At 42.2% G+C, this 13,939-nt stretch overlaps 1 protein-coding gene across 1 annotated transcript in view; it reads left to right on the top strand.

Moving 5' to 3' along the window:
- LOC146190480 (cell adhesion molecule Dscam1-like) overlaps positions 1–12,829 on the top strand; it is a 248,871-nt gene extending 236,042 nt beyond the window's left edge. The window contains exons 19-28 of the mRNA XM_084600899.1: positions 331–592; positions 1,589–1,687; positions 2,232–2,420; positions 3,407–3,700; positions 3,964–4,155; positions 6,097–6,389; positions 8,068–8,134; positions 8,301–8,454; positions 11,403–11,530; positions 12,072–12,829. Of these exons, the coding sequence (XP_084457025.1) occupies positions 331–592; positions 1,589–1,687; positions 2,232–2,420; positions 3,407–3,700; positions 3,964–4,155; positions 6,097–6,389; positions 8,068–8,134; positions 8,301–8,454; positions 11,403–11,530; positions 12,072–12,127 (1,734 nt within the window). The 3' untranslated portion in view covers positions 12,128–12,829. The remainder of the gene's footprint in view (positions 1–330; positions 593–1,588; positions 1,688–2,231; positions 2,421–3,406; positions 3,701–3,963; positions 4,156–6,096; positions 6,390–8,067; positions 8,135–8,300; positions 8,455–11,402; positions 11,531–12,071) is intronic.
- Positions 12,830–13,939: the final 1,110 nt, after the last annotated feature.

Genomic DNA, 13,939 nt, shown 5'->3' with positions numbered 1-13,939 from the left:
ATATATTTCTTTACAATCAACACGTGTCAAACGCTATCACTAATATTGTCGGTAATGAAAGATATCAATAAAATGAGCTATTCTCAAGACGTACAGTTTATGCATAGTGATTACGCATAGCTGACAAGGCCATATGAACTTCAAACAAAACAGCAATAATTTTTACGGCTATTTGCTGTCACTGAAGATGATGCTGTGACCGGTACGCGTGAATAAGTTAAACCTATAAATTTCCCCGCATATACTCTCCATTTTATTCATAGCAAACGTTCTTTTTCCGGAATTTTTCCGATTCGTTACGCTTACGTACCTAATTTTTATGTGCTCCAGCCTCCCCCCGTGCATCTGCAATACGGCGATATCCAGGGATACTACGTAGGCTACAGGGTGCATGGAACAACTGAGCCGTACGTCTTCAAGACGATCACAGGCACGACCGGTGCCTCCTCGGGCGGCGGGATCAGCACCGTGACTCGCTGCGTGGTGGACAACCTGCAGCGTGCAACCGCCTATGCGGTCGTGGTGCAGGCTTACAACGAGAAGGGGGCAGGACCTCTGTCTGACGAGATCATGGTGCAGACTCACGAGCATGGTCAGTGACCTGAGCCATGCTCTCTCCATATAAGCTAGACCTCTCGTCATTGCTACGCAGTGTGGTGTGATTCTTCAGATAAACTATTTTGGAATGTGTTTAAACGACTGTGCGAAGCTCTTTTCATTATGTTATCAGCTGCACTGTAATACAACTTTGTTTGTCCATTCAATCGTCAGTTATATATCTTTAAAAATACGAATTGGTTACGCTACCAGTCCATGCGGTACTGAAGGCAGAGGAAGCATTTTGTTTCGGTTCTGCTTCGATCACAACACATCATAGCTCGCATAGTAATAGCCATTTGCGGTGATAGACTACACAAGTGATTGTTTCTATTTTCTGCAGATATTCTCGCCATTCACTGCCATTCCTTAAGAAAAGGTCAACAATGTCGATTATTCCATTCGTAAAGCAATCTGTCAGCAGGCTAGCAATTTATTTCACATTTATAAAAGCATGTAGATTGTGGCCTTCATCACTACAGCATATCATGATAAAAAAATGTCTCTTTTGAAGATGTATTTATAGTGCAAATTTTTGTGCTTAGTGCGGAAATGGCCTCAATTTTTGCTTTCTTCTACGAGTTCAGGCTGTTCAAATTATTCAAAAAGCAATGTCAGAAGTAAAACCAGAGGCATACATTTTCTGCCTCTATGTATGAACAATCAAACTTCTTTCTTGTTAATTTGAAGCATGCGAAAGCTAACGTTTTATTGTAAAGTGAATTCTATTTCTCTTACAAGCGCCTATTTGCTTTTACGTATTTAACAAGAAATGTAATTTTCCCAGGGCAGCTGAATAAGTGCAGGACAGTCGAATTTCTATTCATAAGACGTTGGTAAAATCATTAACGATCAACGTATTCTCAGGTGCATAACTTTATTAACGTAATTATAGGCTAACGTCGCTGCACATGAAGCCGCTAAAGTTTCCGAATAGCTCACAAGTACGCTTCGAAGTGCTGAAAAATTCTAGTCCTCTCTTTGCCTGCAGATCCGCCGCCACCACCAGTAGTCAGCGTCACAACCACAACGACTGACTCCATCGAAGTCAGCTGGACACCACAGGACGAGGCGAAAGAGGTCATTGAAGGTATGCCACTTTCACAAAAACGATCAAGATGCTGTCAGAAGCACCATAGACGTATTTGTCCTTGCTAACTAATAGGCTATTCGCAATAAGATTAGAAAGGAAAGGATAATAGAGCTCCCCAAATGATTTGATTACCCCCAAGGTCAAATTAGTCAAATTCGTTTATCGCTCAGGCATACTGCCTGCAAAGCAGCAGGAGTTTCATTTTAAACATAGCAAAATACAACACAAGTAGCGAACCAATAGATATAACCATGTTAAATAAAACCAAATTGATAAACGTGACAAATAAATTCATTTGAAAATATATGATAATTCAAAAGAAAACACACTTGAAGACGACCACAAACGTGTGAATTTCACAAATGCATATTAGTTGCATTGGCAAGACGACAAAGTAACTCTATATAGCTAATGGTTTAAAACATGGCATCGCAATTCTTCCCGTAGATCATGTTACACTGTCTGTGTCGGCGTACAACGTTACAGTCCTACAATATATAAAGTGTAGCGCTCGGCAATTTTCTTCTCTTCTCCTGAACAGGATATGTGGCCCGTTACCGAATGCACGAAGGCGTCGAGTGGAGCGAGGTTTCCCTCGGTCCCGACAAGCAAGCTTACCTCTTCGAAAGCCTGCAGTGCGGCACTGCCTACTCTTTGGCTGTGCTCAGTTTCAACCGAAACGGGCGTAGTGAACCGGAAGAGCTACTGCAGGTCAAAACAGAAGGAACAGGTTTGTAATTGCTAGCCCAGCAGTGTTCAAATGTGTTCATTATATAAGTGATTCACAACATCCAATTTTCTGTATATTACTGGAAATAAATATTCAATACAATATTTGCGTATGTACTGGCAAAATATTTCCTCTACTCCTCAGAGACAGCAATATAGAGTATGGGTCTGTATTCTGATATATACTTTAACTAAGGTTGCTTCTTGGCTAAATATTTGAATCGACGAAGTTCATGTTCTGCAAAAGGCCGCTTTTGGTTTATGCCCTCTGTTCGGATTTGTTCACTGAACACGTACATGGCAAACGAAAGCAATTCATCCAATGCCATTAGCTTAAATCTGTTTTTGAATTCAGCCTTGTAAAGGAGAATGCAATGAGAGGCACTCTGAAAACCTGCAGCGCGGTTAGTAGTTCTATAATGACCTCTTATTGTGTATTTTGGTGAAGAAGCCGCTGCACACGAAATTAAATTAAACGCAGAGGCATCACATCACCACCTCAAGAATGATCTGAAGATGGTAAACTGCGCTGTTTGGGTCGCGAAATTAAACGATATACATTCATCTGCTCATATCATTCTCAGAACAGGAGTGAATAGGCTGCCTTTAGTTTTGAATTTGCGTTGGAAACTACGTCGGTGGCAAGGACATTTCGAGTCCTTGCTTTATGTGCATTACAATAGAGTGCCTCTTTTTCTCTTATTATGCATTCTAAATTAAAACATTATGGTTCAACTTCATGCGTAATAACGTTCAGTTTCCAAGAGTATAATTTGCTTGAGACAGTTAAAGGGGTTTAATTTTGTACATCTCATGGATGCCATTAACCCAACTAAATTGGCTTCCCTAGATGTGTTATTCATGCTAAGTAGGTGAGAAGTAGAATGCAGTAGCGCGCGTATTTAGGTTGCGGTTGCAGAGCGGATTATTATCAGTGCTTCTCGCCCTTTCAAATGGTCAAGGCATTTCCTACCGTTCTACTTGCAGCACCCCAGGCCCCTTCCCCCAAGGCGGCCATAGTCCCCAACGTGACGAGCCTGGGCCTGGTTCTGGCCGCCTGGCGTGACGGCGGTTGCCCAATCAGCCACTTCTTCGTCCAGTTCCGGCCCCGCGATGAGCCCGAATGGACGCTGCTCTCGTCTCGAGTGCTGCCTGACCGGGACGTGGCGCTGGTCACTGACCTAGTGCCCGGCACTTGGTACCAGCTCCTGGTGGTTGCCTACAATAGTGCTGGCTCTACCAAAGCAGAGTACACCACCGCTACGCTCACGATCGGCGGCAGTGAGTACACTTTGTTGCTTCGTAAAAATTTTCGAGCTGTAACTTCGAGACTGCATAAATACGGTTTTAATCCTCTGTAGAGAACGAATGTAAAAATTCAGAATCCACTATAAGCAGTGCTATGAGCGTGGCTAGAATAAACAACCTTTAAGATTTTTTAAATCTCTAAAAAAGAAACATCCTTTAATTTAAAAGTCAGATCAAAACCCTATCTCATGGAGGGCGCAGAGTTAAAAGTGATGGATTCTATTGCTCTCTATCAGATCCGCTGGAGCCCGACAAGATATCAGAGGCCGGACGTGAAAGCAGCACTTCTCGTTATCGCAGTCTCTCGATCATTGTGCCAATCTGCTGCTCTATCATTGTTCTGATGGCTGTAACTGTGGCCATCATGGTGCTCGTCTGCAGAAGGAGGTCTTCTGGATCGCCAGTATCAGCCATCAGTACCTACGAAGGTAAGTATACTGTCCTCTGTCTCCTTGCCTTTCAGTTTGCTGCCGGAAACACCGCCCCCACTTTCATTTTGAATCATCTTTCAAGCATGAAGACTACTGAGGATTATCAAATTATGAAGATAGTAAAAGCATGTCAACATAAACTAAATGCTCTTCACAAGGATGTTCTGTACGGAATAGAAGTACCGAGAAAGTCAGAGGTCTAACCTAAATTGTATAATGCTGAAAAGTTAGGCGAGTTCAATCCGATAGATGACGAAGTTAACGTGAAGTTAGTTTTGCCTTCTTGCTTTCCTTGAGTGAGAAAATGACGTTTTCTGGTTTCTGTACCCAATTTTTGTTACTCAGCACTCCCCTAGGGTTTATTATTGCCCTACATTTTACGTGACGTTTACATATTGTTTACTTGGTTTACGCCTTTACGAGCTCGGTATATATACCATGTTCTTGCCTGTAACGTTGTAGTTGCGAAATAGCATTCATGTCGTATCTTACTCTTTCGTTTCTTCCCTCTTTTCTTTTTTTTTGCACTAACTCACCATGACTGAAGTGAACAGGCTTATCAAAGTTGAAGAACACCGCAGAACATATGTTTTGTGGTGTACTTCAACTTTCTTCACCACCGCAGAAACTACACTAGCCCTGCGAGTCTCAGAAAAGGTTAGCTAAGTGCATGACATCATAGCCGAAAAGCAGCAAGCATAATGTGGACAGAAGGTGTCGTACAGTCAAAGCCATTCGTGGCGCAGGGTCAGGATGATCAGCAGGTGTGCTTCTATGGCTGATTTACGCCGAACTCCTCGGCTGTCGCCCTCCACCGCACTGAGGAGAGTGTAAGCCATTGTCGCCGCAGAGAAATCCTACCATGCGTACAGCCAAATGAAATGATAATCAGTGCCAGGTGCACAATTCCCATTGCCATCAGTTGAAGACTGGATATGAACGTGAAGTGCGCATGAAGCTAGGAAAAGGGTACCTTTTGGATACTTTGCAGCATAAGTCTACGTCAAACACCTTTCATTGAATAATGACACAGAGAAGCTCGGCCTGACATCATAACCCAGTCGTGCTAAGGGTCCCTATAGGCGAAAAATGCGGCGTCAGTGAAGCTAGCATTCAGAAAATAGAGATTGGTCAAGAACTACCTGATTTCACAGAAAGATGTAATTTGTTAACCGGCTTTATAACTTGTGATTACACGGTCGCATTATGAACTGGACATCATTTTAACACGTGAGGGTATAAACTATTGTGCATTGAAGGAAACTTTGAATAATTTGCTGGGAATCGAACTTGTGATCCTTATGTCGCCCCTGAGACATGCTACCCTTATCTCATCGAGGTGCGTTGTTCCGGCTATGTTAAACGTAGACCTTGTGCGCCTCTTTATAAGTCGATAACAAAAAATATATAAGAACGCTTAAGCTTTGCCTTAAGAGAAATCAAACGAACGACTTTGAACCGTCTGTTTAATTATTCCTCGACTCTGTGAACTTCCTTCTCCTAATGTATCAAACATTTTAGTATTATTATAACGTTAACTTTAATATTGCTAACACAAGTTAGTCATATTCACCACAACGCGTTATCTAGAGGACCCTGTAATGCGCTTGGTGTCGACGAGCATTCGTGGCCTGTGCAGTGCGTGCTCGCCTGGCACGGAAATGCTTCGGTTTAAACCTCAGTGGAGAGAAATTTATACCATTGAACTAAAATATTTCCTCATATACCCTAGTAGAGGAACGTCGAAGCCAATAGTGGCTTCATTTAAGGCTTGACACAATTCGTTACTTTTATTTGAATGTGGTGTTTAAAATATAGGCCCGAGATCCTACTGTGTGACATCATGACCCTGTCAACCAATCAAATTTTTTTCCTACCGCCCCAGGTACCAAAGCTGCTTTACAGTCCGCGCGAACTGTTGCCTTCCTGTATCTCCAGGCGTTCGCATGTGCGAGGACCTCAAGATGGACTCACTCATAATGTCCGAGCTGGAGAAGCCCCAAGGCGGGTGTGGAGGAGGTGGCGGTGACGCTGGTAGCCGCGAATACTACCCGTCGCCATACGCATCGTCCAAGCTACCCGACATCTCCCGGCGGGGAAGCGGCGGCGACGACGGGGACGAGCCCTGTCCTCGTGCCATGGCCGCGGCGGGTGTCTCCATGTCTCCCTACGCCTCTTCCAGAATGGTTGAACACACCTACGACGTCCCGCAGCATCCGCGAGACGGATCCGTGAGTGCACCACATCGCCCTTGTTCGTTCTTAATTACTTGCCTTGAAAATTATCTCTGAGTAAGAATTTATATTCTAAACAGTACATTTAACAAGTAAGACTGAAGGCTTCCTTTCTTTTAAGGGTCGAATAATGACTTTATTATCTGGGAAAATAACAAGCGAAGATAGAAGTTGATTTGGGATAAAGTGATTGAAATATATACCTAGAATTTTCATGCTTAAACACAAAATATATATTTTGATGTTTACCTACTACTGTTTGGACAAATATTTTTGACTGTACAGATGAAATTTATTGCGGCTCATTGCAGCACCAATGTGTTCTAAGAATCCTTTTGATATAACAGCCATCGTGAAAGCAGTTTAGTTTCGTCTTGATGGACAGAAAGAAAATTTGTAAACATGAAATGCATTTAACAGGCAAAAAATAATGTAAAGCACTGATGTCATTTTGTTTTAGTCGACATATATCCGACACGTACGTAGTGGTACAGACATGACCCCGTGGATACCGATTTATTGCAGTGGTTGGTTTAATGATGTACTGGCTGACCTAAACGAATATAACCAAGCTTTAAAAAGCCAGTGCGTTATATTTATGTATATCCTTACGGGCAACACATAATGTCAAGATTGCTGTGGTTGAATATAAAGTGGGCTTTCTCCAAACCTAGTAAATGTGTGGCTGACTGGTTATTGTTAGAATTAACTGCTGCAGAAAAACGTGTATACGTAGTTATGGAAAGTCTTGAAATCAGGCCTGAGAACCGCTTAGAGAACGATTTCTTTTTATTCGCGTAAAACATTACTCGCTCAACAAAAAACTGCCATTTAAGAACTCTACCACTTAGGAAAGTCTAATCCCATCCTCGTCGCCACTGTTACGCGTATGGCCCACCGTCCACAGCGTCAATAAACAACCACCGCAGACAGCGTCGCCCGGCGAATGACCGCACGTTTATTCTCGGCTTGCGAATATATAGAAAAGCATTGGAATGAAAGAAAAGATAAAACGAGAGGGGGAAAAGGCGCGACGCATGCGCCGGTAGCCAGGGGCCGGTTATCAATGCTAGCCTTCGACGAGTCGAACTTGACTATCAGCAGGTGTCAAGTATTTCCCCGATAGCATTTTGGCTTCCTACTGCGGGAGAGATATGTGGCAGTAGCTGGCCACGTGACAGCATTATCTTAAAACCAGTGGATAAGATTGCATAAATTCCACTGCTGTAAGCACAATGGCCACCTCTGTTACCGGGAGAGCATTAGAGGACCAATGACGAGAAATTGAGACATAGAAGTGAAGCAAGGAAAGCAGGAAAGAGAACAGCCAAGAGAATAGCCAAGGAAAGAGGGAAAGGGAACAGCCAAATGGGTGAGTGCGAAATGAATAAAACGAAAGGTAAATGAAGGGTGCGGCTCTCTCCTGATGCAGGCTTCTCAGTCCTGGCGAATAGAAACGGAATACTGCTCCCTAGACCACAGAAGTGTCGCGCTTCCCAAATAAATACGATCTACCTAAAAAGCCTTAGCCTTTCTGTCTATACTCGATGCGAAACGTAAAATTAAGTGCAGTAGTTACAACTTTTAGTGGCGAGTACAGAATTCGTTACTTTGCTTTATGCCCAACTATGCACTGCCCACCTGTTTTTTGTTTATTGTTTTTACTTTGTTTCAGAAATCACACGCATATAAAAGTGATTTGAAGCACACTTTATGTAACGACAAGCTTCAAGATCACATAGGTGAGTTTCTTGTGTTTTGCTCTTCGAAGATTGCTGTCTATGCAAAGCCGTTATAGAGTTCTGGACAGTAGTGTTGACATTTGCGCTTTGCCGGTGTTTTGGTGTTATGGCGGACGTCAGTCCTTTTGACCGCTCCTTAGGGTAACTCGTCGTGTACTCGTTCCAGAGATGTGCAAAAAGGAGCAGTACTACCAGCGGCTGGCGGCTAAGGGCCGTGCGTCGGCTTACGGCTACACCGGCGGCTGCCCCGATCCCCTCGACCACGCGTCGGGTGGTGCTTACCGCTGGTCCGAGCCCGGCGAGTCCGACCGGCCGGACAGGTAAATACCCGCCCTCCTGTAGACCCCGCTAGGTAGGTCCACCCGCCTCCTCTTTTTATTTAATTTCTTGCTCGTTTGCTCGATGTTTGTTTCGAACCAAGGGGAGTTCACTTCTCATTTCTAGCATCGGTGTCCCATCTTAGCGGTCTAGAATGATTTTCCATTAGGCGCTGATGATTTTATTTTCATTTTCTTCCTGATGTCCTTTTTTATCTTCTGTTCGCATGGATAATAAATCAATTATGTCAATGCTTACACCCCGATTCCTACTTTTTTTTTTCGTATATACCTGGCAGAGTAGACACAAGTTGAATGGCGGCGGGTGGCGTCCCGATGTAACAATCATGATCGGCAGAGTGTGCTGGCGTTTAGCGTTAGCGCATCGCCCATTGAGGTAACCTCTAGCATTTCATGATTGTAACGAACAAGAGTTTATTAACCGCAAAGCAGTACAGGCGTGCTGTAGTTCACACCTTTACACACTATGCGGTGCAGTAGTTTCTGTGTTACACTAAAAGCGCATAGTGATTTTCAGGCTACCTCTAAAGGATATCTTATCGCAACAACTTTTGTTGCTTCAAGCAACGAACTATTCTTCTGGAACGAGGCCCTGCTGCTCCTTTGTCACTAATATTAAGTAAACATTTCTATGCAATAGCCCTTCGGTTTGTGGCAGAGAAATATTTTTAGCCTCATAACATACTGGCACATCGTAACCAGCATTCGCAAACGTGCTTCACCTAACATCATTGAAGACCTGTTCCAAGCTGCAGTATAATTCTCAGCAGAGATTTTCTTTCTCGATATTAATATTAAATTCCTGTTTATGACATATTTAGTAATTTTCAAGAAGATATATTTTGTGCTTGCAGCTGAGGCCTCTTCATTGAAATGTTTTTTGCGGGAAATCGATACAGGTCAGACAGAGGAGCAGATTTGGGTTAAGTACAAAGTACGGTTTCGCTTCAAATAACTGAAATAATTTTTGCGCAGAAAATGCGGTACAAATTTATGCACCACCAGAAGATTATTATTTATCCACTTAGCTGTCGCCTAACAAAGTAGGTACTTTCGGCCCACAAAATTGTCTGCAAATAACATTTTCTTCCCCCCCATGCGTAATAGTCATTCATATTTGATTCTTGACTGGGTGCGACGATTCCCGCTATATTATTCGTATTTGCATATTTTATGCTCGAAGGGACGCGTAGTGTATCATCACTTAATATTACGCTGCGTGCTTTGAGAATTTATGTATGAATTTTTCCTTCCAAACTTCCTATTAATTCTGCTTACATCTCTAGCAAAAGAAAGCTCTGGCTGCAGACAATGTGTGCGTCACTTCATTATTTCCCACGTTCCTTTTCTTATTCCTGTTGAAAGGTTTGCTGGGTTATTTGTAATATATTAAGGGAACCAAAATTAGACGTTGGGCTGGCTATTGAATAGGTGATTACATCGAAGATTTATAGTTTAAGCGCATGCAAATATGTTCAATTAATTCTCTGCATGCCTAACTGTGTGCAACGCCTGTCCTTGTTTTTGTTGAGTTTTCGTTGTTATCCCTCTTTGTGCTAAATTTTTGTTTCATGTTACACCGCCTACAGCGATCCCCTGAAATTATCCCTCTTAGTGCGAATATATAGTGCCTTCGGTATTTCCCGTAGTGGGGGATACGGTGCCTAGTACGTTCTCTCCTTGATAAACGTAATACCTCGAGTGCGATATTTTGTCTTTGCGTGTACTAGCAGCAGACCCACTGAAATGTAAAGCTCATCAAATTCAGGCTTGGACACTTGAAATATATCTTAAACAGTCCCGTTTATTTCTTTGCGATATTTTTTATATTTAAGTGCAATGCGTGTAGCTGGGCTAATTATACACAGATGATGCCAGTAGACAGCTTTAGAACGGCGGCGTTTGCGTGATTGCGTACCTAAGGCGGGCTGGAATGCGCGTTCGCGGAACGTTAACCTGAAAATAGAGTTGGCGTGCACAAAAAGCACCGAGAAACTGTCTTTGTGCTTTTTGCATTTAGCGTCAAAACATGGCAATGTATTTCCAGACTAAAAACGGCCGCAATAACTGAACACACATATAAATATACTCGTACGCTTGTTTTTAAATATGACTGAAATCAATTCGTCGACAAAGCGTAAGCTGCATTTTAGAATTGATTTTGAGATGAAATGTCTATTCCAGCTCATTGAGCCTAATGTGGCCAAAAGCTACGCTGAAACCATCTCCCCCTGTTAAAGAACGCCGTAGGAAACGTTTAAATGTTTTCCATGTTTTTTTCTCCATTTTACAAATTGCACATGTCAATCTGTAATAAATATACAAAAGTATTTCGAGCATTACAAGTCGTATTACGGAGAGAATTCCTGATCGAGCATTTTTTTTATTATTTAATGAGATGACGCCACTTTGTTAACATATTATAGTTCACACACTTCTAATAATCACGGAATTTCCTCACCACCTCGCTCAAGGAAATAAATGTCCCTTTGTAAAAGAAGTGCAAAACATCACTACATATATTATTTTAGCACATTAGCAGTGATGGCTTCAATTTTAAAATTTCATTTCGTCGACACTTTAAATAGATTTTTCTGTTGTCTGAACGTTATGATCAAACTCAATTTAACAGCATGTTGCCTGCAGCATGCTAATGTAATTTCCATTAGATTGGCTATTACGCTAATGCTACTCAAAAATAGTGTGCTATCTCTTTTACTCGGCTTTGTTTTCAAATCGAGTATTGGAGGGCTTACCGTGGGAAGCTGTTCGCTATGTTCTTTTTTTGTTCTTCTTGCCCTTAGTCATAAATGTATTTCTCCCAATCTCGAGTGTCGGTTTGTGTGCGTTGAAGTTTGGCCATGTATTGTTTGGTTTGCAAGTGTGACTTTCTTTTCTGCTCGTTTTTTCTCATTTTTTCGCCCTTACAGGTGGTGTTTAACTGAAAGAGACTTGCACTACAGCGCATTTCATACGCCTTGTTCCGGAGGAAATTTGCCTGAGTTTAACGAAATCTCGGACACCGAGTGTGACAGGGACGTGGAGCGATTTGAACAGGGTGGGTTGGATGCTGTTGCTTTTTTTTTTAAGTAGCAATATTTTGCGTTGAGCTTTCCGCATTGTAGGAATAAAGGCGCAGTAAAAGGTGCCAAGGGCTCTTGAAAACTAGTCGCGATATCATTCTATGAACTTTTTGCAATCGACATTTGTTATCTGCCGCAACTGCAGACATTTTCTTCACGTGTCACAGAGAATTTTTGATCCTAAGTCTATTACTCTCAAAGCCTTTTGTGAAAATCAATGCAGTTAGAATTGCTAAAAACATATCTTGCACTAGCCTGCGTCTGATGTCAGAATCTATCACAGATGATTTGCGCTCCTCAATATTTCTCTGTCAATCCTGAATGAGGCCACGATAAGAAAACCGATGCCATTATTCTCGGTAAAAGCATACCTACAACTAGCCTGCCAGCAACGTCTGACATTTGTTCCGAAGTGTTATATTGTGTGAAATCATATGCATAATACGTTGGAAACAATTTGTATGTTCTAAATGCTGCCGTAGTTTGTGTTTTACGCGCTCTCATATATATTTTCAGAAATGAAATACCGTTCATCGCTTCAGCGGCACAGCTTGTACGCATCTGTCCAGTAGAAATGGAATGGCAGCGAAAGGAAGACCACCGACGGGGCCTCAATGTTTTCATATCAGCGCGATTTCTTCATTGCCTTGTTACCACCGAGATAATCAAACAAAGATATAAGTAAAGCTGCACACCTCCCTACAAATAAAAGAGCCTTTTTACCGCGATCTAAGCAGCATCGATCAGTGGTGTCGTATGTGTATTGCTGCAGATCGCCGACGAAGAACAATACATTTTGCGCACATGAACTTATGTACTGCCTGCTTGACCATTATTTGAAGAATGGCAAGGCGCATGAAGGAAACTGGAGGAGCGTACCTACAGTGTTTGTAAAGTAAAAAAAGTTTACCAGTACAGAGAGGAATTATGACTGTTAGCTCGACATCGCTATAGCTATATAGCGTGTGTGAGGCATATCGTAGACTTTTGGAAGGTTTCTTTCGTCGAAATAAAGCAGAATTGAGTTGTATAGAGTAAAAAAATATTAGCGTTGCATATGTATCTGAGCAGTGTTTCATTTACTAACATGCATTGTTTTAAGGATAGAACCATTGATTGAGCGTACATTCCTGTTTTCAGTATTGTATAGACATTTTCTTCAAGAAGGAACAAAGAATCAGCTGAGCGTGCTCTGTATTACTGCCAAGATGTAAAGGTTGAGCGAAGATATATTTGTATATAATGAATTCATGACCAATAAATTTAAAATACAAACCACGTGATACCCCTTCGTAATCTCTTTCATTCCCAAACGTGACACTTTCGCGTCATTTTGTGTGTGAAGAATCCTACACCCGACCTACAATCAGTTTAATCTCGAGCAAACCGATTTGAAGAGAACATGAGAGTTTTATTGCAAATTTGCGAAGTGCATACCAGTGAAGTTGATTCCGCAAGAGATTGCTAGAATTAGAAGCCAAAACGCTTCGCAAGAAGGGGGAAGGATCTTTAACCAATGGATGTTCCTTCCGGTGCAATGCAAACAGTGCTCATGCAGAGGTTGGCATTTCATTTTTTTTTTTTCAAAGTATTCACTGAATGCTATTTTTAAAATAATCTAAGGAATTCTAACGAATCCCGAGCGCACATATTGCGCGTGACAGGCCTCTTCTAAAGGAAGTACAAGGCGAAAATGTGTTGCTGATCACTGAAGGAGGCGGTGTCTGCATGAGTGGCATTAAGATGTGAGTGTGCTTGTCATCGGAAAGGTGAAAAGGACCTAATCTAGCGTTGCACTTTGAAATTTATATGAACGAAGACGACTTTTGTAGCACCATTATTGTTTGTTTTTTTGCAGGTGCATCAGAGCCTATCTGCACTTTTAACTCAGCATAAATATGAAAGACGCCGTGATTACAGGCGGCCTTGAGAAGCTGAGTAGTGGTCAATATTCGTTTGTAGCCGCTACGAAACTTATATTTCCTGACTTTAGACACATGGTGCTGCATATCAGTGCAGGACAATTAGTTCATTATAAATGCAGTCAACGAAAATAGCGCAGGGACAGAACAAGGAACAGCAAGGACACACACGAGCGCTCGGGTGTGTCCTTGATGTTCCTTGTTCTGTCTCCGCGCTATTTTTGTTGACAGCTGTTACCAACAAGCCCTAACTATCACCTTAATTATTTAGTAAATGCAGAACGTATTACAATGCTGACTGTTGGTATTGGGTGCGCCACTGAGATGTAGACACGTCTTACAGAGCTTGCCTTACGCCTCCCTCCTGTTCCCAGACATGGGGAGCATAGCGCCGCAACAGCTCCGAATGCATGCATTCTTTATCGCTCTGTTTTGTTTTACTGCTTACATTAACTACTCTTT

The sequence above is a fragment of the Amblyomma maculatum genome, chromosome 4 (assembly GCF_055883805.1).
Source record: "Amblyomma maculatum isolate TAMU_Amacu chromosome 4, ASM5588380v1, whole genome shotgun sequence".
NCBI classification, from domain to species: domain Eukaryota; kingdom Metazoa; phylum Arthropoda; class Arachnida; order Ixodida; family Ixodidae; genus Amblyomma; species Amblyomma maculatum.
The sequence above is the reverse complement of the archived record's forward strand: the minus strand, read 5'-3'. Positions and strand labels throughout refer to the sequence as shown.